General features: G+C 39.8%; 1 protein-coding gene across 1 annotated transcript; it reads right to left on the reverse strand.

The window, feature by feature from the left end:
• Positions 1 to 519: 519 nt before the first annotated feature.
• On the reverse strand, positions 520 to 24,280 carry LRRC34 (leucine rich repeat containing 34). The gene is made up of 11 exons (XM_045851576.1): positions 24,142 to 24,280; positions 17,287 to 17,407; positions 16,110 to 16,228; positions 15,948 to 16,012; positions 14,906 to 14,989; positions 11,361 to 11,489; positions 8,712 to 8,807; positions 4,607 to 4,761; positions 3,837 to 3,992; positions 3,167 to 3,293; positions 520 to 2,251 (listed from the first exon to the last, which is right to left on the reverse strand). The coding sequence occupies exons 1-11, from the start codon at positions 24,248 to 24,250 to the stop codon at positions 2,048 to 2,050; spliced, it is 1,365 nt and encodes a 454-aa protein (XP_045707532.1). The 5' UTR covers positions 24,251 to 24,280; the 3' UTR covers positions 520 to 2,047.
• Positions 24,281 to 25,377: the final 1,097 nt, after the last annotated feature.

The raw sequence follows: 25,377 nt of genomic DNA on the forward strand, positions 1-25,377 counted from the left end.
TCTGATGCTCCACACTTTAAAAAATGCTGATTTAATATCTGTAGTTTGACAAACTCTGCTAACTCTGGACAGATTTTCAAGTATAAGAAGTTTGTCATATCAATTGTCATTCAAACTTGAGTTTATTGGATCTTTAACTGCTAGGAGTAGCAGTTTAAAATGCTTTTGCTTTTTCCTATAGCATGGTTTTATTGGCTTCATTGAATTCTGCAGGTTTTCAAATTTGATTAAGAAATTGTATTCTCTTCCTATTGCACTTGTAATTATTACAGAGACACTTTGACTTTCCTGGGACATAGGGCTTTTTAGATAGATACTTCTAGATATATTTGGCATATAATAATGTAAAAGAACTCTAAAAAAATAGTCTTTTTAATCTGCAGGGATGAGGTCTTAAAATGGAAAGAAAAGATTTGAAACATGTAGAGAAGAGCATTGCCATGTAAGGCTTGATAACAATAACACTTAATAACAAAAAGTAAAATCAACAAGTAAAATCAGTGTATGAGTCGGGATACATTCTGTGCTCTCTACAGCTTTATTCCATTGTAAACATTTGTTGACAGTAAATACTCAATGTGGGTTTTTTTTTTTGGCATCATGGAAAGTCATATATAAAATTCCATTCCCAGACATGGTAGTTTTCTTTATCATAATTTATAAACAATATTTATGTTGAAAAAAACCTTTGAAATCCACACATTGTGTCACTAACATGAACTACTAAGTGTACATTTTTCAACCAATTCCAGATGTTTCAAGATTTTGTTTTTCAGCACAGACTCAACCTGATGGCCACCATCCCTCCTGGATGATTCAAATTGATCTCTGCTAGCACAGGAATGAATTTGTTAAGACCTTCAGGTCTTTTCTGGCTCATGACTCCCGAACGTTAAATGAAAATAATGATACAATTATTCAAATGTTCTTCCCATTTTAAAACCACCACCACCATCCTCACCTTCCTAGGGAGTATGGAAAGGTGCTGAGTATAAGGAAAGACCTGTTAAACTTTAAAAATAATGAAATAGTGAGTAGGGGATATTTACCTTAATTGTTTAATCTACTAAAGGATGGGCAGTGGCAGATATGTTTGGGTTTTTTAATGTTAAATTTTTAGACTACAGCTATGATTTGAGGAATTCACAATACTGTCAAGTGGATGTCATTACTTGGATAACTATAAAGCTGACCACCACCTCTATTACTCCTTCCTCAACATTTAGAGATAGACTGTCATTTACTTTTAGACTGCAGAACCTCAATTTAAAGTACCTTTTAAAAGCTGTTCATATACTTTTTTTAATACTTTGTCTGGCTTGAGCAGTAATAAATCATTCAGATTAAGCAGCCTCTGCCTGTGTATGAATTAATAAGTTTGTGAGTATAGGTCTCTAAACAAAGGATCATACTGTCAGTTGCCTCTTCATGGGAATCTTAATTTAAAAACAAGATTGGACTCAGGCAACAATCATTATTTACCATTAAATCATATAAAATGTTACTGGCACCCTCCAAAAGAAACTATCTTAAAAAGCTCATTGGCAGCACTGACTTGTTTGGAAAGATACTTACATGTGTTTGTAAATGTTTATATTTATATATATTTGCCTTTATTTGTGAGATTCTATAACACCCACCTGTAATACCTAAATAAGACATAACATACTTCTACCCCTAACCCCCTTGAAATTCCCTGAGAACCTGCCACCTGAAACCGTTTTGCCACTTCACGTCAACTTTCAGTTAGCATACCTCTAACGACTTTGCTTCATTGCTCTTTTACTCTTGGTGATATTTTTCTTTATAAAAATAGTTTAGTTCCTTGATTCTCCAGGGTTAAAATGTTAGTCTCTATTTTGTCAAATTTCTTTTAAAAATTACACTAGTCAAGTTTTTCATAAGGCATAGTTGTACAAAGTTTAATATATCTTTTACATATTTGACAAAAGTAACTTGTTCTAATTTATGAAAGAAATTTAATAAGCAATAAAATACTAATCTGTGAATGTAGTAAGACAAATGTATGAAATTTAAGAGCCTTTTTTCACAGCTGTTCGCCTACTGGTACAATACTAAAACCCGCATTAGATGAGGGGCTGCAAGCTTCTCCATAAGTTGGTGTCCAGTAATAGTGCTTTTTAAGGCCATTGGAGACTTCTGCAAGATACGTGTGTCCGTCCACCACATATGGCTCCACATCTGTATTGTCTGGTTTCAGACGGCCCATTTGAATTAAGTTGGAATATGCCTAAGATTTTTAAGAAAAGAGAAACTATATCATTAAGAAAACAGTTTGTTCACTGTACAATGCTTAAACAAATTAGCCATGCTAATTTTCAGTGTATAATAAGTATTCTAAACATTGCTGAGTCTTAATATTTTCCAGGTACTGTGGTTAGGTTTTTATTCACTTATTTCATACAATGAAATTATAATTTTACAACATTTCTAATATATTAGGTACTTTTAAAAAATGACTACCAGAGTTAACAATTCTCTGTATTACCAATTGTGTGGACCAAAGATCCCATGGTCAAAATTTTCAAATCCCACAGCAGGGGGGTAGCTATTATCTATGTCCTTGAAGATCTGACGATAGTGGGGAAACCATTTCTCAGAAGTGAGCAAGTGAAGATTTTGTCGTACAACTCTGGAGTTCATGAGGCCGCTGAAGCAAATCTACAGATTTAGGCTAAGAGAATAATCCCCATAGTACTATTAGATGCTGACCTGGCTGGCTGCCTAATTATTTCTTCGTTGTAGAAATTACCTTGTATATCTCATGGATCATTGGTATCTGTGTAAGGGTGTGTTACAAATATGTTCAACTGGTTTGTCAGTAAGTTTGAAATTATAGAGAAAGGCAAAAATTATACAGTAAAAGATTTAAAAGTCTAGTTGCATTCTGCTTTAGCTTTTTACTATTAGTTCTAAACTCGGGTTTTAGTATATGACCTTAGTAGTTTGATATCTTTTGCTATTTCAACCCCAAAATTTCCAGTAGCTAATTTTTAAGACTTAATGTTAAAATTTATCAAAACAAGTGTCTCACTCTACTTTGTAATCATTCCTAATGCACTTGTAATAGTGTAAATAATTATAAATGTCTGATGTTACAGAGAAGACCCCAAGAAATATGTCTTCAGTCAAGAAACAAACTTACCACACATGTAGCCTCATCAAATTTGTTTCCCCAAATGTAGATATTAGAGAGTGTGGTGTTTGTTTTCATCGATTCTGAAAGGGCAACAAGTCCTTCTCCCTCTATACTGTTGCTGACTACTGACAACCTAGAAACCAGTATTTCCATAAAAAGAGAATGCATAAGTTAGCAACAGCATTTATTACAAACAGGTTATTGTGTAAAGTTGTAGGATTATCCTTAAATATGTTTAGGGCAGCAGTCAAAATATTGACCAGGTAATTCCTAACATCCAAGGGATGCAGTTTTCTAATTGTATGCTTCATGTACCTAGTAGGGCTACCTACATTTTGGAAATAGTTTTACTATTATTCAGTAAACATTTGGGGATGGATTACAGATATATTTTTCAAGATAAAGTCACCAAAGTAATTTTTTTATTCATTCTTTATTTTTAGTTGACTGAATAGTTATGATTTTTGTTAGAATTCAGAATAAACATAAGCAGTAAGAATTTTCTCATTAATTTATTATTACCCTATTATTTTATTACTATTTTAAGAGTACTTTTCAAAAATAGATGAAATTGACTTTAGAAAATGTGTTCACATATTTCATCATGAATCTTAAGTGGTTTGAGATTACATTTCAAATTTTCTATTATTTTGATTAAATATAAAACCATACTAACGCTTTAAGACTCGTGTTGTGTGAAGCAAGAGTTTCACTGAGTTTCTCTGCTCCTACATTTTCTATTCTGTTAAAAGAAAGATCTATTACTTCCAAGGTAGTATTGCTTTTCAGGACATCAGCCAAAGAAGTGATTCCATCACGAGTTATTTTATTGCTGTGAAAGAAGAAAATATGTACTTACATTTGTAATTTGAAGTATTTTATTCATAGAGATAACATGCTTAAAAACTGTTATATAGTGCCCTGACCGGTGTGGCTCAGTTGGTTGGGTGTCTTCCTGCAAACTGAAAGGTCACCAGTTCAATTCCGGGTCAGGGCACAAGCCTGGGTTGTGGGTTCAGTCCCTGGTTAGAGCATGTGTAAGAGCCAGCCGATCAATGTTTCTCTCATATACTGATGTCTCTCTCTTTCTCCTTCCCTTCCTCTTTCTCTAAAAATAAAATCTTTTTAAAAACATAGTAATAAACAGTACTTCCTAGTTTAGTAAACATTTATTTTTAATCATTCAATTTCCAAAAAAAAAAAACTAATGAAAGTTTACCATAAAATGTTGCTTCTATTATGGTTTACATAATTAAACTGCTCACTGGAGTTATTAGGTGATTAATATCAGTATAAACTAAATTCTAAAGCTTAGGATAAAAGGTTGATAATAGTGGTTGTGTTTTCTAATCTTTGGAATAAAATATCCTACATACCATGAATATGTACATAGATTATTCTCATGTCTTAATTTCTGAATCACTTATTGTCTAGATTATCACCTACCAGCTGATATCAAGGTAGCGCAGGCTTTTGTTCAGATTCAGCCCATCACACAGCTGCTTGAGACCAGGGTTTCTGACGTCGTGCTTACTCATGTATAGTTCCACAAGCCAGTGATTTTCTTTCAACATTTGGCCTAGGTGAACGGTGGACTCTTCCTAAAAATAGATAAAATCATTTTTCCAAAGTATAACTTCGAAGTAGTACATTTGCTCTGAACATATGCTAAGTTATTTTAAAAAGAATACACCAGTTAAGACAGTCTACAACTTGCATTTTGTTTGGCCTGGCTTTTTTTAAAAAGCCATTTTTGGCATGATAATCTTTACCATTTTTGCCACGTACGGTGGTATGTTTACAGTCTTAGAAACAGGCAGCAGGCACTTGTAAAATGCAGTGACTAATGTTTTAAGAGGCTACTTAAAAAATCATAACTTACCAAAAACAATTTCAGAAGGAAAAAAAACAATCAGCTCCACAATGTATTGAGCATATAAGCTCCCTTACTGCTGTCCCCTCAAGAGTCTCTGAATTGTTCTTGACCTTCCACATGTTCCTAAACTTTGCTCCTGACCTCCATGCTTCACAGTAGGCAAGATTCAAAGGCATTTCCCAGTCTTGATTCTATTTTAAAGTACTCATTTTAACAATTGATTTATCTGACTCCTCCCTTTTATAATCATCCCAATGTCTAAATATGTTTTACTCTTGTTTTCTGGTCACTGGAAGACTTTTTTTTAAAAATCCTCAAATCTAGTTGCTTCCAGGAAAAAGGTGTATAACCTCAAATGAGGATTTGAATACCAGGCACTTCAAGTTTTTAACAAAATAAAAATGTGCTTTTTAAATTAATGGGCCAAAATATCTCATGGTCCTCTTACATGATTGTTGTATTTGCAGTAAGCTTTAGAGTCATTGGGAATGCTGATCACAAAGATTGATAACCATATATGAGTTCTTTCCAGAAAAAGTCCAGCCATTGTTGATACGAGAACAGTTTGTGCCAACATCAATGTAACCTGGCAGCCAGGGAGAGTGGACTGGAATGTGCATGTGTGAACAATGATGACTTCACTGTGCTAGTCAGTGGGGGTGGTAAACACCATTGAGTGAGCATGTGTACTTTGTAGCTGTCACATTCAAAAGGACTGAGCAAGAAAAGCAACAGATTTTGCATTAAACTTGAACATTCCTCCATGGAATTTTTTTGAATGATTCAGAAGGCCACGGCTATGAGCAAATGGTAATTAACAGCTTCATCACGACAACGCATCCACTCACGCATCACGTCTCCTACAGAGCTTTCTGATGAGTCATCAAATCACCCATGTTGACTTTGACGTCCTGTGACTTCTGGCTTTTTTCAAAACTAAAACCACCTTGGAAAGGGTAAAGCTTTCAGACCATTGAGGAGATTCAGGAAAATAGGATGGGGCAGCTGATGGCAATCTGGAGAACTGTGTGAGGTATCAAGGTGCCTACTTTGAAGGGGGCTGAGACATCATTGTCCTGTGTACAACGTTTCTTAACGTCTCTTCTTCAATAAATATCACTATTTACATGGATGGATACTTTCTGGACAGGCCTCCAGACAGTAGTTTTAAGATAAACTTTAAAATGTTTTTGTTTTTGTTTTTGTTTTTAGACAGAGGGGAGGAGAGTGAGAAACATCAATGTGTGGTTGCTCTGGCTGGCAACCCAGGCATATGCCCCAACTGGGAATTGAACCGGTGAGCCTTTGGTTCACAGGCTGGCACTCAATCCACTAAGCCACACCAGCCAGGGCTACAACAAACTTTAAAGGTTAAATGAAACCACACAGCAATAGTAGATTGTGCTTGTGGTTTATAATAAAAGTACCCAAATGCTAGATTTGGCTTTTGCTAGCTATACAACTGAGCAAATTATTTTATCTTTCCTTTTCCGTAAAATAAGTGAAATTATACTTCCCACACAAAATTCAAGTACCTACACGAAATGAATTCTATAGAAAACTACAAAGCATTTATCACTGTTCAATACTCTATAATCCTGCATCTGGTTTGTTTAAATTACTGCTTTGACAATGGTAACATATACCCAAGGGGAAACTGTAGTCTGTGATCTTAACAAATGCAAACTAATCTATTCAGGAAATCCAGTACTGCTCTGGATGGTGCCTGGAATGGAGGACATACTCAAAAATATTTGTGTTTTGAGAACAGGCTGACAGTGACCAGAGAGGGGAGGGGGGGGAATTTCAGGGGAAAGGGGAAGTGCAGGAACTAGATAAAGGACACATGGACAATAACAGGGGGGAGGGGTGGAGACAGGAGGGAGAAGGGGAGGGAGAAGGGGAGGGCTGGGGGGTGGACTGGGATGGGGACAAAGGGCAGAAAACTGTACTTGAACAACAATTAAACTTAAAAAGAAAAAAAAATTGTGTTTAACACCTTAGTTGCATTTTTAGGTCGAGAAGTTTGAACGAGAAAACCAGTGTCAGAAATAGTAAAGGGTGTTTTTTTAGCCCCATTCACTGAGTTTGTGATTTAATTTGTCTAGGGTGATACCTGGCATCGATATTTTTCCAAGCTCCCGAAATAATGAAAAGTAAAACTTTAAAACAGAATAATTTTGCAGACTTACATTTCAGAACTGCATAGCATGAGAAGGCGTAAGAGGATTCTGCTCCACAAGCCGTTTAAGAGAATACTCGGTGACAGAGAGGGTGGGGGCTATCTTGCACAAGAAGAGACAGCAGGCTTGAGTTTATGGAGCTGGAGCTCCTGAGAGCGAGGGACTGGGCCTGGGCCTGGGCCTGAGAAAGCGCCCTGGGCTTGCAAGAACTCTTCTCGGGAGTAATGAATGACGCCAGTCAACATACTTAAAAGAGGAATTGTGCTTCTGTTATTTTGAACAGTTTAACATATTTATTTCTTTGGGGCTTTAATCCAGAAAATGTTTAGCCTTCATATCTGTCATGTCCTCAATCCGAGAACCTTCCCAGCCACCTCTTGTCCCCACCCCCACCACCATCTTGTCCCCCTTCCTCATGCTCCCAAGGCACCCTGAGCATGTCACCCTCCAAAGTTGATCTCACTCCATGGACATGGAAAGCTCCTTGAAGACAAACAGCTATGTGCTTTGTTGACTTCTTATCTCTAACACTCAGCATTGTGTCTGATGTAGGGTTGCATTCAAATATTTATTAACTGAATGAATCACGAATGAAGCAATTCACTGAATCCTTACTTTGAGCCAGGTATTTTGCTGGCCTTTAAAGAAGGGTGCTTGTATTTGAGGACTCAGAATGTCTTGTTAAACAGATTAGATTTATGTACATGAAGCAATTAACATGTAAAATTCCCAAAATTTTGATACAGAAGAGTGCAGAGATAATTCAAAAGAGAGATCCATGTAGGCAAAGAATGCAAAAACACATGAATATGAAAAATACTTTAAAAATATGGTTAATTCTCAGTGACTCATACTAATAGAGAACAGTGAAATAGATAATTTAAAGGCTATATAAAGTACTTTGAACATTATTTTGGTAGATGATGTTTTTGTTTAGATCAACAGTACAATGAATTCTTATTCTCTGGCTCTTTACAACTGATAGGAAAGCCACCTACAAGGTTGTTAAGGAGCAAGGAGAAGGTTTGAAAGTAGGAACCACACTTTTACTCCTCTTTCCGTCTCCTAGACGCAGCTTGCGTACAGGGTCAAGTCCAGACTTCCTGGACTGCCATTCACACACATGTTGCCATTATTACTCATGATTTCAACATGACAAAACAGTTCACACTTGGCTGTTGACATAGCCTTTAACATTTTTAATCTTTTATTCCTTCATCATAACTCTCTGCCTCTCACAGGTTTATTCATTGAGAATTTGAGTTTATGAGAGAAAAAAATGGCATGCTACAGCTTAAATAAGCAAGCTTAAAACATATTTAGTTTTAAACTCTCATCCAGAATTAATAGTTTTCCTTTAAAGTTTCTTTTTTGTAAACAGTTTACAATTCTAAAAATACAATGCATTTGTGAACGTTGCCATAACATTTAGTAAGCAGTACCTTTGTTTTGTTCACATGTGGTAATAACTACTATCATTTGGAATACATACCTGTTCACCATACAGTAGAGGTCGGTTTAGGTTTATTCCTTTAATTGTTTGGTTTTGAGTCAGAGCTGTAGAAAATGCTATCACACTTTGCATTCCCTAAAAACAGGTGAATTCATTAAGGAAACTGGCAAAGTATATAATTTCCCTATAAATAAATATTGCAAGATTAGTAATTGAATCTGATAAATCAAATTGTGCTTTTAAAAAGTTTAAGCATTTCCTGCTCCCTGAATTCTAGGTTGACCAAATTCAGAAATGGATTGTTACGCTCTCTGCACCTGTCCTGACACCTGTTGACAACATGCATGGGGGAGTTTCAGTACCCGTGTCCCAGGGTATCTGCCTCGGCCTGCACCCGAGCACTCCAGGTTCTGTATGGCTCAGACCTCAGACACACAGACACACCTGTGGGTCCCAGCTGGGGCTCCGTCCTACTGAGAACAGACATCCTTGTGCCAGCATTCTTTTATACTCACACCCATAGGTTTAAAGTGTGTGTGTGGCGGGATAGGGTTCCTAGTGGCATTCCCACCACCCCAGAGGCCTCCCTCTCTACCGTACTGGCTGGGCCTAATTCTCCCCATCTCAGTGACGGAACCACCACACACACCTGGCAGTTGTGCCATAAAACCTGGGCCTCCTCTCACTCCCCAGTCCTGCTGCCCTCCCATCTAGTGAATCAGTAAGCCTTAGAGATTCTGCCTCTAAAAAAGTCTTAGATTAGTTCACCTCAGTGGCTACCCCTGCCCCCAGTCCTCATCACCCACAGGGACTCCTGCAGAAACTTCCTACGTGGGCCGTGGGTTTCTCCTCTTGCAAGCCTCTAATTCCCCACAGAGAAACCGGAATGATCTTTGGAAAGTACCAGTCAGATCACGTCAGCCCTCCACTTAAGGGCTTCACATGATTTGTGTTTATAATAAAGTCCCCTCTCCTTCCCATGACCTACACCCACAGCCCACACCACCTTTGCTGAATGTGGCTGCTGCGAACCTCTCCACCTTCACTGTGGGGTGCTGTTCTAACTCCCGCTGTCCAGCCACCGACTTTCCAGTTCTCAAAACCTGCCGGACTTGGTATTTCATCATTCATGTAGCTCCCAACTGATTTTTGCCATATCTGAACATCATTTTACTATTTAATACTTTTCCATGAAGTCTTTTTCACTTTATTTTAAAACACTGTGTCACTACTATGAATGGAAAACCATAATCCCTTGAAGTAAATAGACAACATCTGCAAAATATGTACCTGCGCATTAAAATTACCTCAGTCTGTATCAGTGATACTACCTATACCACACTTGGAGAAGCACTATCGGAGTCTGTGTATTGGACCCCTTGCCTGGAATGTTCTAGATGGACCCTCTCCCATGCAGGTTTTTCTCACCCTTCCTGACTCCTAAACACTGCTTCCTCAGGTCTTAGGCCACGACCCTATTATGCAAATTACCTCCTCCCCATCATCAAGAGTACTTATGTCGCTATCTTCATAGCATTTTTTTCTGTTTATTGATATTTTCCCAACTAAGTAGAAGTTTTAGAAGGGCAGAGATCATATCCAATGCACTCTTACATCCCTATAAGAATCTAGGGTTGTGGCTGGTGTGTGTAGAACTCAATGTAGAATATACATTGAGTTAATGCTCTCCCAGAGACAATACTGGCTGCACCCACTACTGTTTTAAGCCCCAGAACCTATTGCCCCAAAGAGCCTCCTGGACCATCTGACTGTTTCCATGTCCCTGCACAACAGGTTCCCAGCATTAGTCCCCAAGGTCTGGTTTAAAAGCACATTGAGAAAATGAAGCCTGGAATTTCAAGACATGCAAAAAACAGGCTTCTCACTGCCAGGCCCGTTGGAGGCCCAGAGCAGCTCTGGCACCATCAGTTTAGGTGTTTATGCTACAGTATAACCGCCCACTTCCAAATTTTTTCAAAAGCAAAAAATGTAAATTACACTAATAAAGTAGTATTTGTTTGATTAAACTGAACATGGTCTTTTTCTTTTAAAATCCCATACAGGTTAAGAAGGGTTATGGATAGAAGTTTAGTGAGATCTTTATTATTCTGGAAATTCTCCTATAATGTTATTTACTACCATCATTTTATTAAGTAAGCACTATCATGCCAAGAAGAAAAAACTTTTTCTCTGACATTCTCTACTAGACATTAGGGGCAAGGCAAACCATTTTTTTTTCTTTTCAAAAATATCATTATAATATCATTACATTTACAATTTTATAGATAGAATAATAATTTCTAGTAGTTTTTGAGAAAAGTTTACTTTTTTCATACATACTTAAGAAACTGAATGCTAAACCAATTTTATCTTCAAAACCACACTAATTTTTCTTTTTTTTAACCATTTTTCATTGTTATTCTATTACAGTTGTCCCAATTTTCCCTCTTTGCCTCCTCTGCCCATCCCACCCCACCCCCGCTCCCACGGTCAATTCCCACACTGTTGTCCATGTCCGTGGGCCATTCATACATGCTCTTTGACTAGTCTCTCCCCCTTCTTTCCACCCTTACCCTGCCCCCCACCCCCTCTAATCATTTATAATGGTGTCATTTAGCTGGTCTCTGTGCTGGTTCCCAGGAAAACGATCTATTACCTGGGTGACCTCCTCATAACCAATTCACTCACCAGATCGCAGTCGCCCAGATCTAACTTCTCTAAGGATGAATTAATTTGTAGCATGGCAGCAAAAAACATTCCACCTTCATTTTCGACCTTGTTTCCAGTCATTCTTAGGTATTTCAGAGTTGTATTCGTCTGAAAAGGAAAACAATCAACCCTTGGTTAAATTTTTTGTTGCATTTTTCCATTACCATTTAGTCCCTTTATGCCTCTTCCCACTGCACTCACCACACATGTCTATAAGTCCTTCTTCCTTTTTGACTCATCAGTTTTTCATGGAGATAGAATAGGATGTATTTCTTAAAGGTAACATTCAATTTTCCATAATAGGTAAAAATCGAGTTTAATAGTTTAGCAGAGAAAATGCCAAGAAAGCAGATGCCAAACAATGACCCATTAAGTGAAGTAGACTTTTACTATACTCTCCTTTCATTGGAAAATCTATAAATTTATCTTCTAAGAAAATCATAGCACTTTGTTATTGGGGTAAAATTCACATAACACAAAATTAACCATTTAGAAGTGACCAATTCACTGGCTTTTAGCAGCTCACCGGCTTTCAGCATTGTGCAGCCTTCATCTCCAGCCAGTTGCAAACACCGTCGCCTCTGCCAAAAGAGACCCTGTACCCACTGTGCAGTCGCTTCACTGCGTTACTTTTAAAGATACTGTTCTTGGGCATTTGCAAAATTTAATGCCTTCTCTCATTTCACTTTTTGGATAAATCTTTCACAAAGAAGTACAGACATGTCACTGTCCCAATGAATAAATATAAATATCAGGACATGTAAGTGCAAACAATTATCTTTAAAACTAATTTAAACTCCCTTAAGAGCAGGGAGAAGGCAAGGATGTCCACTCAGCAACTCTAACATCGTGCTGAAGGTTCTAGACAGGGCCATCAGGCAAGAAAAAAGAAACAACAACAACAACAACAAAAAGGCATCCAAATTGGAAAAGAAGTACAATTATCTGTTTGCATGTGATATGATCTTATAAGTAGAAAACCCTAAGGAATGTAGGAGACCGTTCTGTGTGGCATGGGCCCAGCTCCCACTCGGAGATGCACAGGACCCATGCCCACAGATAGGTTCTCCTGTGGGGAATCAGGCCTGCAATGTGCCTAGGCTGCTTTGAGTCTTGCTCTTGCTAAAAAACTCCCTCACCCTGAAATGAGGCAGCAAACATTTATTGCAAAGCAACTTCCTAAAATCAATACTAAACCTTCCAAGGATGAGTATAACCAATTCAACCACCTTTCCCTTTGCATTTGCAAATATCCTTCTTCTGTAATGTGATTAGTGGCATTGTCTTCTTTGTTTTATGTAAAAGGTAACCACCTAAAGCGAACCTGTGAACAGTAAATGAGGACCATCATGTAAAGTGCCAAGTAAAAGAAATAAAGGCCTGTCATGCCGGAGGCCATGGCTTTTGCTCCCCTTGAGAGAAAAGCCATGCTGTCCCTTTTCCTCTACCGGACTCGGTAGTCCGTGTGAATGTCTCGTGTCTCATCCACAATGTGGCAGACCCCATGAGCCAGGGGCCGCATCAAAGGAACCCACACACACAAAAGTCTGATAGAGTAAACAAGCTCAGCCGGGCTGCAGGACACCAGATCAATATGTAAAACGCAGTAGTATTTCTACCCACTAGCAGTGAACAATCCAAAAAATGAAATTAAGAAAGCTCCATTTACAATAGCATCAAAAAGAACAAATTGAACAAAAGGGCAAGACTTTCACATTGGAAACTACAAAGCATCATTGAAAGAAACTAAAGAAGACTTAAATAAATGGAAACATACCAAAGTCAAAGATCAGAAGACTTAATATCATTAAGATGGCAATACTCTCCAAATTAATCTGAAGTTTTAAAGCAATTTTTCTCAAAATCCCAGCTGCTTCTCTTGCATAAATTGAAAAACTGATCTTGAAATTCATATGGAAATGCAAGGGACCCAGAAGAGCCAACAGGGTCTTGAAAAAGGAACGAAGAACTCACACTCTCGGACTTCAAAACTTGCTGCAATACTACAGTAGTCGTGACAACGTGGGCGTGGCCCAAGGACAGGCATGCGGATTAAAAGAACAGAATAGAGAGTACAGAAACAAAAGAACAGAATAGAGAGTTCACATTTATAATCAACTGATTTTCAACAAGGGTGTCAGGAAACCTCAGTGGCAGAAGGACATCTAACAAACTGCGTCGGAACGACCGGGTATGTCCACAGGCAAACGAATGAAGTCAGACTTCTGGCTCCGATCACACAGCAAAACTCAACTCAAAATGGATCAAAGAACCAAATGAAAAAGCTAAAATATAGTATTGTTAGAGGAAAATAAGTATGAGTCTTTGTTACTGAGTTAGGCAAAGCCTTCTTAGATATAACACCAAAAGTACAAACAACATGAGAAAAAATAGATGAACTTAATCAAAATTTTAAAATATTATCCTTCAAGAACACCATTAAGGAAGTGAAAAGGCAAACTACAGAATGAAAAAAATATTTGCAAAATATTTATTTGGTTAATATTTGATATTTATTTGATTTTGTATCCAGAATATATAAAGAACTCGTACAACTCAAAAGGACAAACAACCCAATTTTAAAACAGGCAAAGAATTTAAATAAACATTTCTCCAAAGAAGATGCACAAATGGCTAAAAAGTGCACAGTGTACAACGTGAAGAGGCTCAACGCCACTATTTATTAGAGAAATGTAATTCAGAACAACCACAGACCTCCTCATACTCCCTGGGATGGCTGAAATCAGGAAGATAGTAACAAATGCTGGTGAGAAACTGGAACATTCATATACTGGCAATGAAACTATAAAAAGGGACAGCCACTTTGAAAAAGAGCCTGGCAGGTCCTCAAAGTATTAAATGATCCAGCAATTCCACTCCTAGGTAAATACCCACGAAAAATAAAAACAAGTGTACACAAAATGTGCACAAACATCCACAGTAACATTATTCATTAGAGACAAAAATTGAAACCCAGATGTCCATCAGCAGGTGGATGAACAAAATGTGATATAGCCATGCAATGGAATATTATTTGGCAATAAAAAGAACAAACCTTGAAAACAATATGCCAATCACAAAAGGCCACGTATTGTGTGATTCCATTTATCCAGAACAGGCAAGCTGCAGAGGGAAAGCAGGTCGGGGGCTGGTGGGTGGGGAAAAAGGAATGGAGAAGGGCAGCTAACGAGCACAGGGCTTCTTGGGGCGACAGTGGTGTGAAGCAGTGACAGTGGTGACCATGGCCCCACTCTGTGACTGAACTGGAAAAAAAACTGAACTGAACACTTTAAAAGGGTAAATCTTAGGTATGCAAATTATATTTTAAGCTATTTATTTTTAAATGAGTTCAAAAGTGCTCATATAATGTTCACATTTTAGTAAATCGAAGTGTAATGAAAAATATACATTCCCACAATATTAAAATAATGGTAATCACATTACCATTTGATTCTGCTGGTTCCAAGATATGAGAAGTTAAAGGTCCCACATACAGTGTTAGTTTGAGGCACCTAAGTACATACGTGCAGTGCTTTAGCAATCAGTTCTCCACCTTTGGGCCCAATATCATTAAACATGAGGTTTAAGTAAAGGAGACTGTGTTGTTTCTGTCGTAAGGAGAGAAAAGATGCCATTACACATGTGTTATGAGAAATCAATAAGGTATGAGCTGTTTTACTTAAGTAAAAGTATTTACCTCGAAAGAAAATATTTATAAATCAGAAAATATGCAAGTCTAGCAAAAGAAACTACAACTAAGGGGGGGGAAATCACTATTCTCATTTAAACATAAATATAATTGCAATGTAAGTAAAAGAAAAAGACTATCCTCAGCTCAGACCAATGACTCAAATGTGGATGCGCTCCATGCATTTAACTGCAGTGCACAGCAAGTCTGGGGAAGGTGACTCTGGAGCTCCAGTTCCTGGCTCCGCTGAGGCCAAATGCACAATGTGTTTTCCAATATATTTCAAGCATTGTAAATATACCATAGTCAGGAACTGACGTTTTGCAAAACTAGTGTTTTGTGCATGCCATCACACTTAGCGGTTTCACAGGAAACAGAATGAAGAACATGTTGATGATTTTGTAGCACTTTCATTTGTGATTGCTGAGAATAACGTCTCTTCATCTTTTAATTTTCACTCTGCCCATACACTGTGTGCCATTTTTAATTCATTAAAAGCACTTTTAGAAGATGAGGTTGGGATAAGTAGTTATAACATTAAAAAGCCAATGTAAGAGAAGAATCAAAAAATGATATATGCTGCTTTAAGTCTTTCTTTTATCTAAGAAAGAGGCAAACACATATGTGCTGATCTGAGGCTGAACCGAAGCCTTTTTTTTTTTAAGTACACCTTCTCTAATTAGGGGACCACACTGCCTTTCTTAGATAAAATGCAACCATATGCAGCATTTCAGTTTGAGTGTCTCCAAAGTGAATCTGCACTAAAGGGCTAATTTACAGGCTTAGCATGCTCAAACTCTGCACATTCCAAAGAAAGGACTGGTTCTTAATTGGCCTCTGGAAGAAAAGACATAAAACGTTTTGTAGTAAAATAATACCTGAAGCAGTCTTGCAGCATAGTATGCACCAACATCACTTATGAGGTTATATCTAACGTCCAAACCTGAAGGACACAGATGAATAGAAGCTGATGTTCCTAATAATGAACACTTAAAGTCAGGAAAATAAATGCATGAGTAATGATTTTTAAGGAGACATACCATTAATACAAGGATTCTTCTCTAAAATTTTGGAAAGGATCCAAAAATGTTCACCTGTTACTCTTTCCACTGGCACTGAGTGATTGTTACCAGCAATGTTTAATGTGATTTCTTTCAAGCTGTTAAAATACAAATAAGAAACTCAGTAAAGAAATAAAAGTATTTTTTACATGTAAATAGTAATACCATGGACAGTATTTATCAGAACCACATATGTACTATGATATAAATTTACAACAAGTAACTTAAAACTACTAAATTTTCCACAGCACTTTAATATATACTATATAACCTATTGGGTTGGCCAAAAAGTCCCTTTAGTTTTTTTCCCATATGGTGGCTCTAGCAGTGCTTAGCTGTCTTTAACTTCATTCGAAACAATTTTGTTAGGTTGTATTGTGACAGCTGTCATATCAGCATGCATTAAAAAAAACATCAAAATTGGTGAATTTTTGTACAGCATTTTAATATTGGAGATGGAAGAAAATATGCAACATTTCTGGCTATTATGCTTTATTATTTCAAGAAAGGTAAAAACACAACTGAAATGCAAAAAAAGATTTGTGCACTGTATGGAGAAGGTGCTGTGACTGACAGAATGTGTCAAAGTGGTTTTTGAAGTTTCTTGGTACTACTGACATTTTGGACAAATAATTCTTTGCTGTGGGGATGTTTTATGCATTGGAAGATTTAGCAGCACCACTGGTCTCTACCCACTAGAAGCCAATAGCAGGAGATAGCCAACATACTCAAAATATCCAAATCAATACAGTTATTGGTAAAAATGAAAAATGTGTCTCTTATTTTACAGAAAAAACTAAATAGACTTTTTGGCCAAGCCAATAATTTCTCTCTCACACACACAAAAGTTTCCCCACTTGATACATAACAACACTGAAGACTTTGATGATTTGTATAAACAAACAGCTCACAGGAGTTAGGGACGCATCTGGAGCCCAGATTTGGAGCCTGCTGGTCTGGCGCTGCTCCCAGCAGACCACACGCACTACCTCCGAGACCATGGACAGCGTCAGTCAACTATTCCTCTGAATCAAGAGGTCTGCCCATTTTACCAAGCATGTGCAAATGGCTTTGAGTCTACTCAGTATTTCAGGGTTTTCACACAGATGAATATCAGGGAATATTATTGATATAATCAGGTATTTGCTGTCCTTACCCCTTTCTGATTTCTTCATCCACTCCTTGGAGTATATGCAATAGAAAAGGGTTAACTTTCTGGGACTTTTTCAAACACAGATTATTATAATATTTCTGGAGACTGTCAACAGGTTCTGGAGCTTTTGAAAAATAAATGCATTATGATTACCCTTCATCATATATAAATTATTCCAAGAGCCCCTCCCCCCCCAAAAAATACACTTCTTTCAAAGATATGAATGTGTGTGTACAGAGTGGGTGGGAAAGAGAAGGAGAAAGAATTAAGAACACAGAAAGAGGAAAGACATAGATGTCAGGGATGGGAGAGCATACAAATGCTGTCTGGAGAACCGGGGCCATAGAAACCCCCCCTGAGGGGGGCAGACACTGACTTGACAGCGACATGAAAGGAGAACTAACCTCCATAGGTACCACGGCTGATAGCTGGGGAAAATGCTATCAGAGGAACAAAATATTCTGTCCCAAGTCATGCAGTTAATAAGGGCAGGGTAGAGAATCAAACTGGCTCCAAAGCTGCTTTCCACTCTGCCATACTGGGTTAAGGCAACTCTAGGTTTCTTATGATGGCTTCAAATAGACAGTTTTATCAGAGAATCCAAATTCTAAAGGGATCTGAAAAATCACCAGGTCCCTTAAGCTTCTTGGATACCCTCACACCATGCAAGTTGATGCCATCTTTGAACAAGGCTCTGTCGGTTCTGAATGCTACATGGAGGCGGACTCATAGAAAGAAGCTCTTTGCCTACCCTGCCTTCCATTTCCTCTTTCTAAGGTGATTCCCCCCACCCCCACCCCACTCAGTTCTTAATAAAGAAGACAGAAATGAAGCAGTAGTTGAGATCTCCTTCCTCTGTTATACCTACACCTTTCCATTATGGTCTTCGTGTTTTGGATATTACTTTAAAAGCATCTTTTTTCAAGGTTTAGGCCTTCTGGGGTGGAAGTACCTGTCACTGTCTTTGTTTCCTGTCCTACCTTTTGTGTAAAATCTCTTTTAAAAGTCTGTGCTCAGAGATCTCACTACTCAGCGAGGCTGGTGTTTTTAGGAGCCAGCTTCTCTAAGTCTCTTCATCTCAAAGATGTCCTTTGCTGAGTGGACTCTGCACTATGTGAATTAAAGAGTTTGCTAAACAAATTTGCAAAACAAGATTTAAGATGATGCCCTGGCTGGTGTAGCTCAGTGGATTGAGTGTGGGCTGCGAACCAAAGCATTGCAGGTTCGATTCCCAGTCAGGGCACATGCCTGGGTTGCAGGCCACGGTCCCCAGCAACTGCACATTGATATTTCTCTCTCTCTCTCTTTCTCCCTCCCTTCCCTCTCTAAAAATAAATGAATAAAATCTTAAAAAAAAGATTTAAGATGACAATTAAATTAAAAACCAAAGCAAATAAATTTTTCTTAAAGTTTTTTAAAAATTAGTTTTAAAAATAAATCAATAACCTGCACATCAACTTGGCAATTTCAACATCAAAAAGAAACAGAGCCCTGGTCAAGATGGCGGCACAGGTAAACTCGGTACTCACCTCTGCCCCAACCACATCAAAATTACAACTAAACTACAGAACCACCATCAGCGAGAACTGCCTGAAATCTAGCTGAACAGTAACTAAGGACATACAGAAGAAGCTATGTCAAGACTGGAAGGAAGAGCAGAGACACAAACTGGCAGGTCCCACACCCACATGTGACAGTTAACTGGGAGGGGTATCTTAGCTGAGGACGTCCCCTGCGAGCAGCACGGGGTCCCAGTCCCACACCAGGATCCCCAGCCCAGGGTTCCAGTGCCAGAATGGGAAGTCTCTGTGATTTCTGTCTGTGGAAACCAGCAAAGGTTGCAGCTGAGTCGCTGGCATCCCGGGTGTTCATCTTAAAGGGCCCAAGCACAGACATGCTGACAGACTCACTTGCTCTGGGGTGGCAGCTCCAAAGGCACCAGGAGTACATGGGGAGGAACTAAATTGTCTGGCACCAGGACCAGGGCTGTAGGGACAGCTTCCTCCCTGACAGAAGCACTGTGCCTTTGCTGAGCCCTCCCCTTGAAGGCTCAGAAGGGTGCCATAGCTGAGTCTCCATCAACCTGGCTAACGCCTGTGCCCTGCCCTGAGACCTCGCCCCACCTAATTTTCAGGCCCAACCAACCCACTTCAAGTGGGTTTCCTTCCATACAAATGCCCTGTTTTGGCTCATGCTTCTGACTTCCCTAAAATCTCTGAAAGATCCATAAACCCCAGACAAGAAGCATCTGCCCTTGGTTTGCCCCTACCTCTTGCTAAGCAGACCCAGGCCCAGTACTAGGGATGGCCAGGCTCAGTTTGCAGCTTAGTCTCTTCCAGGTACCTCCCCAGCCCAGCACAAGTGGCATCCACCTGCATATCACTTTGTATCTCACCTGGGCAAAGAACAACTGGCAGCTGACCTTGGACTGCACCTCCAAGGAGGCTCCGGAGCCAGCACACCCAGGATAGCGTCATACCATGCTACAGAACCACCCAACCACTCTCCAAGCCACACACTCATGAGGTGGACTCAGCAAACACCAGAGCCCCAATGAAGTGAGTCCTGCTCCAAGAGACTGGCCCCTGAACAGCAGCTCCTCTGCTGTAGTCACAGCAGATCCTCAAAGAAGCCAATCAGCTTAGGGGGTCAATCCTCCCACTGACATGCCAACTGCAGTCAAGACTCAACTACAACAGGAGGGTGCACACAGCCCACATGGGGAGGGGCACATCTGAAGCACCCTTCTCAGGTGACTGGTGGGGAGGCTGCACCACTGGGCCCCACAGGACACCTACCACATAAGGCCATTTTACCAAGACAAGGAGACATAGCTGCTCTACCTAATACATAGAACCAAACAGAGGGAGGCAGCCAAAATGAGGAGATGAAGAAACATGTCCCAAGTGAAAAACAGGAAAAAGCTCCAGAAAAAGAACTAAACAAAATGGAGAAAAGCAATCTACTAGATATGGAGTTCAAAACACTGGTTATAAGCTCAATGAACTTACAAGAAGAAGAGATCAGCTCAATGAGAACTTTAACAAAGAGATGGGAAACATAAAAATGTAGATAGAAAACATAAAAGAGGACCAGTCAGAAATGAAGAATACAATAACTGAAATGAAGTCTCTACTAGTAGGAATCAACAGTAGATTAGAGGAAGTAGAGGATCAAATCAGCGATTTTGAAGGTCAGGTAGTAGAAAACACCCAATCAGAACAGCAAAAAGAAATAGGAATCCAAAAATATGAGGGGCCTCTGGGACAATATCAAGTATAAAAACATTCATATGTTTTGACACCAGAAAGAGAGAAAGAGCAAGGAATTGAACACCTGTTTGAAAAAATGACTGAAAACTACCCTAACTTGGTGAAGAACATAGACATACAAGTCCAGGAAGTGCAGAGAGTCCCAAACAACATGAATCCAAAGAGGCCCACATCAAGACATAATAAAAATGGCAAAAGTTAAAGACAAAGAAAGAATTTTAAAGGAAGCAAGAGAAAAGCAGTTAGTTACCTACAAGGGAGCTCCCAGAAGACTGTCAGTTGATTTCTCAACAGAAATTTTGAGGCTACAAGGGATTGGCAAGAAATATTCAAAATGATGAAAAGCAGGGACCTACAGCCAAGATTACTCTACCCAGCAAAGCTATCGTTTAAAACCAAAGGACAGATAAAGAGCTTCCCAGACAATAAAAAGCTAAAGGAGTTCATTGCCATCAAACTAGTATTACAATAAAAAAGTGTCCTCTTTAAGAAAGGGGAAAAGATTAAAAATATGAATAATAAAATGGCAATAAATACCTATCCATCAATAATTACTTTAAATACAAATGGATTAAATGCTCCAATCAAAAGACACAGGGTACCTGAATGGATAAAAAAATAAGACCCATGCATATGCTTTCTCCAAGAGATTCACTTCAAATCACAAGACACACAGACTGGAAGTAAAGGGATGGAAAAAGATATTTCATGAAAATGGAAATGAAAAATAAGCTTGGGTAGCAACACTTATATCAGACAAATAGACTTTAATCAAAGGCTATATAACAAGAGACAAAAAAGGACCCAGAAATTCCACTTCTGGGCATTAATACAAAGAAACCCAAAACACTAATTTAAAAAGACACCTGCATCTGTACATTCATTGCAGCATTATTTACAATAGCCAAGATATGGAAGCAAACTAAGTGCCCATCAATAGATAAACAGATAAAAAAGAAATAGTACATATATACAATGAGATATTACTGGCCATAAAAAAGAATGAAATCTTGCCATCTGCTACAACATGTATGGACCAAAAGGGTATTGTGCTAAGTAAAAAAAATAAGTCAGAGAGAGAAAGGCAAATACCATATGATTTCACTTATATGAGGGATCTAAATAACTATATAAGTGAACAAACAAAACAGAAACAGACTTAAAGATACAGAGAACACTTTGACAGTTGCCAGAAGGGAGGTGGGGAGGGGGCTGGGTGAAAAAAGGTGAAGGGATTAAGAATCACAAACGGCAGTTACAAACTAGTCATGAGGACATTAAGCACAGCATAGGGAAGTATAGTCGATAATACTGTAATAACTATGTTATGGTGCCAGGTGAGTACTGGAAAAATATTGGGTGATCATTTTGTAAATTATAAAAATAACTGATCACTGGGTGTACATCTGAAACTAACATAATATTGTATGTTGACTGTAATTAAAACACAAAAAATTATTCAAAAAGAAATAAACATTTATCAGCAATCCCACTGCCAAACAACCACCACAATTGAGGTCTGGGGCCATTTCTTCTCTATTGTTTTATTTTACATGTATTTTTATTTTTCATTTTTTAAAATATTTTATTTATTTATGTTTAGAGAGAGGGGAAGGGAAAGAGAAAGAGAGGAAGAGAAACATCATGTGTGGTGGCCTCTCATGTGGCACCCACTAGGGACCTGGCCTGCAACCCAGGCATGTGCCCTGACTGGGAATAGAAACAGCAGCCCTTTGGTTCACAGCCCGTACTCAATCCACTGAGCTACACTAGCCAGTGCTCTTTTACATGTATTATTAAATAAAATTGGAACATTTAAATATAGTTCTATAGCCTTTTGTTTTCAATTAACATATTGTACATAGCTTTCCCTCGTTGTTAGATATTCTCTGAAAATGTTTAATGTCAGCATAATCTCTGTCTTGTGGATAGATGTACATAAGAAATCCTTCACCTATTCTAGGAAATTTTCCTCTATTTAAATAATATTTTAGGACAGTATTTCCTAAACTATGTTTTGCAGAATACCAATCTTCTATAAGATGATCAATCAAGATGTTCTAATTACAATGGGTTTTATGGTCAAATAAGTTTGAAAAGTGCTGAATTCGAGAAAGCCAAACAGACTCTAACCTACACTCATCAGGACATTTAAAACACTCAGATACACAAAGACTCTTCAAGCTGTTGAGCCTGGAGGGAAGGATAAAAATGCTCCACTGCCCGGACACATGTGACCATGGTTCACTTGCAATCTAGAAAATGTCATTCACATCCTGGACAGGAAACAAAGCAAGGAGATCTCAAACGGATTTACATGTTGGAGCTGAGCTCCACTGGGCTTCTTTCCTCCCTCGTGGCTACTGCCTTCCTTAGTATTAACATTTGGAGAGGACTGCCCTGAGGATCTGAGGGTCGTGCCGGCCTTTGGCTGGCTGTACCATGCCCAGGTCATGAAGAAATGTATCAGACTTAAACTCGTTTTTTGTGTGTGTGAATGAAGGAATCTAAGATTACAAGCATGTTTATTTAATTAACTGGCCATAGATTTAAGTATTTAAACATCTCTGTTATATATTTTTGCTACTATCTTTCATTTAAAATTCCCCTATGCAGTGTGTGTGTCAGGATATTATGGCACCAATAATTTATTTCCTATACTGTATAAAAAAATAGTAAATCAGTCCTCAAGATTGTAAAGCAAAAACTAGGAATAACAAGCCACGTAGGAAAATGTCAGGAATCTAACCTAAATTTCACTTTTCATCCTCGCCTACCTAAGCATTGAATTCCAAACAATTTCCACTTAGCTGCACATTTTAGAATTTCTAGAGAAAGATCTCATTTGGAGGTGGTTCCTGCCCTCCTAGTCTGAACAGCCAACAGCCAAGCACTGGGAAACTCAAGGGTCAAGGGCAGTCAGACTTAGGTGCCGACCTAGTTTTAACAAGTGACTTAAATTCTCAAGCCCAAATTTCCTTTTTATGCTCAAGTCAGAGCATAACAATGCCTGTCTCATGTAAGACTTCTAGCACAGTTCCAAACGAACAAGCACAGGCTTTAAAACAAGCATCCGAAATGTAAACTTTGTGGGGGAGGGAGCGTGCTTATTTTGCTAAAAATAATTCATGGGCGCAGAAATATTCAAAATGTAGGTGGCATACAGGTGCAACATCAGAACGGTCTCAAGAGTCTCTTAGGCACCTGGGCCCTGCTCTCTGGCGATTCCACAAAAGAGGGGCAGGAGAAGAGCACCCAGTCACACACACACACACACACACACACACTCACCCGCCCTGCTCCACCCAGAGATCTTTAACAGCAAAGCGACAGACGGACAGACTCGCCTTCCTTTAGGACATCTATGGCGCGAAGGGCAGACCCACCGCGGGGGCTTGAGGCCCCCCTCCTGTCCGCGTTTGGAGGAACCCCAAAGTTCCCGCCACAGTTGGGGTTCCCGAAGCACCCTCCCATCTCGCAGCCTCGGGCCGCACCCTGCTCTCAGTAATGGGCAGGTGCCACCCCGAAGTTCAGGCTCCCCCGCCCCTTGCGCATTTCGGATGATGAAGGATACCCTATTTCTTACCGCTACCGACCGCCTGGGCCCTAGCCGGAGTAGGAGTACGGCTTGTTGTGGGGGCCTCAGGGGGTAACGGGGTCCTGGCACCAGTGGTCTTCCCCTTGTTGCGCCACATTCTTCTCAGACCCTGTGGGGTGCAGGGGCAGTGTTGTCATGACGACCGCGTGCAAGCGCCTGGCCCAGCGTGCTTTGCGGTGCGGGGTGGGGCGGGGGGTGAGTGGTGCGGTGCTCAGACCACGTGACCATGAGCAGAGCGCCAGGTCCCGCTGGCTGGGATACCCTGCCACTGGGCACTAGAGCCGTGAGGCCTGACTAGGCAGGCAGTGACTCCCCATGCTATGGAGGCTCCCCGGTCACCATGTCTCCGTCCAGATCACCCTCTCTACCCCCAGGGGTTAAAGACACACCGATGATGGGCTTCCAGCAACTTTGCGGGGAGAGCTTTTCCAGGTTTAGGGGGCACTACTGTTGGGCTGGGCCGGGACTACAAAGATGATTATGACACAGTCCCCTCCCCAAATTGTACACATACCTGCGGAGGCCAGGACGGGCACGGCAGGACGCGGAGCTAAGGGAGCATAAAGGGACATGTAGATCAGTCTTGTAGAGGGTTGGGGAGCATCAGGAAGGGCTTCTTGGAGAGGGTCAATCCTGACTGGTGGAGCGAATCTGCCAGAGGCGGAACTGCTTGGTGCGTGCTTGAGATGTGCTGGGGACCTGCAGCTGCTTGGGGCCACCCAGATGAGTACAGAGAGTGGGGGGACAGGCAGGGCCGGGTCCACAGGCAGCCCTGTGCACAAACAACTGTTACAGAGCAGGGCGCTGGGAGCCCCCAGATCTGGAACAACTGTTGGAGAATGGATTTGACAGGTCTTAAGAGTGATGAGGTCTGAAGCACCTGCAGTAGCCCAGGAGAAAGAATAAGGCCTCAGCTAAGACCGGACTTGGGGGAATGAGGAGAAAGGGACAAAACCCAGAGATAGTTACAGGGTATGATCAGGATTTTGGTACTTGGACATGCAAGGGAGAAGAGGAAGGAGGGAGAGAGAGGCCTTCTGTTTGGGGTTGCTATGGACCCAAGAGAAGGAAGTCCAGGGCCCTGTAGAGGACTCTGGAGCCAGACAGAGACCTTCCAAGTGAAACCAGGCTGTTTATGAGCACAGTTCAAAGGTGAAAAAAAAGTCTGAATTCTCTCTCCCTCATGTTAACCCACTAGGCAAGCCCAGACCAGCACTCCACCGC

Source organism: Phyllostomus hastatus, unplaced genomic scaffold (genome assembly GCF_019186645.2).
Source record: "Phyllostomus hastatus isolate PE091 unplaced genomic scaffold, TTU_PhHast_1.1 phas_contig_86, whole genome shotgun sequence".
Classification (NCBI taxonomy): domain Eukaryota; kingdom Metazoa; phylum Chordata; class Mammalia; order Chiroptera; family Phyllostomidae; genus Phyllostomus; species Phyllostomus hastatus.

Excerpts from the sequence above, each read along its gene's own strand:
- LRRC34 (XM_045851576.1), bottom strand. The coding sequence starts at position 24,250 with ATGTGGCGCAACAAGGGGAAGACCACTGGTGCCAGGACCCCGTTACCC. Across the intron at positions 16,013-16,109 it reads GAAGAATCCTTGTATTAATG|GTTTGGACGTTAGATATAAC; the intron begins GTATGTCTCCTT and ends TGTGTCCTTCAG. Across the intron at positions 14,990-15,947 it reads ATGCTGCAAGACTGCTTCAG|AAACAACACAGTCTCCTTTA; the intron begins GTATTATTTTAC and ends TCCTTACGACAG.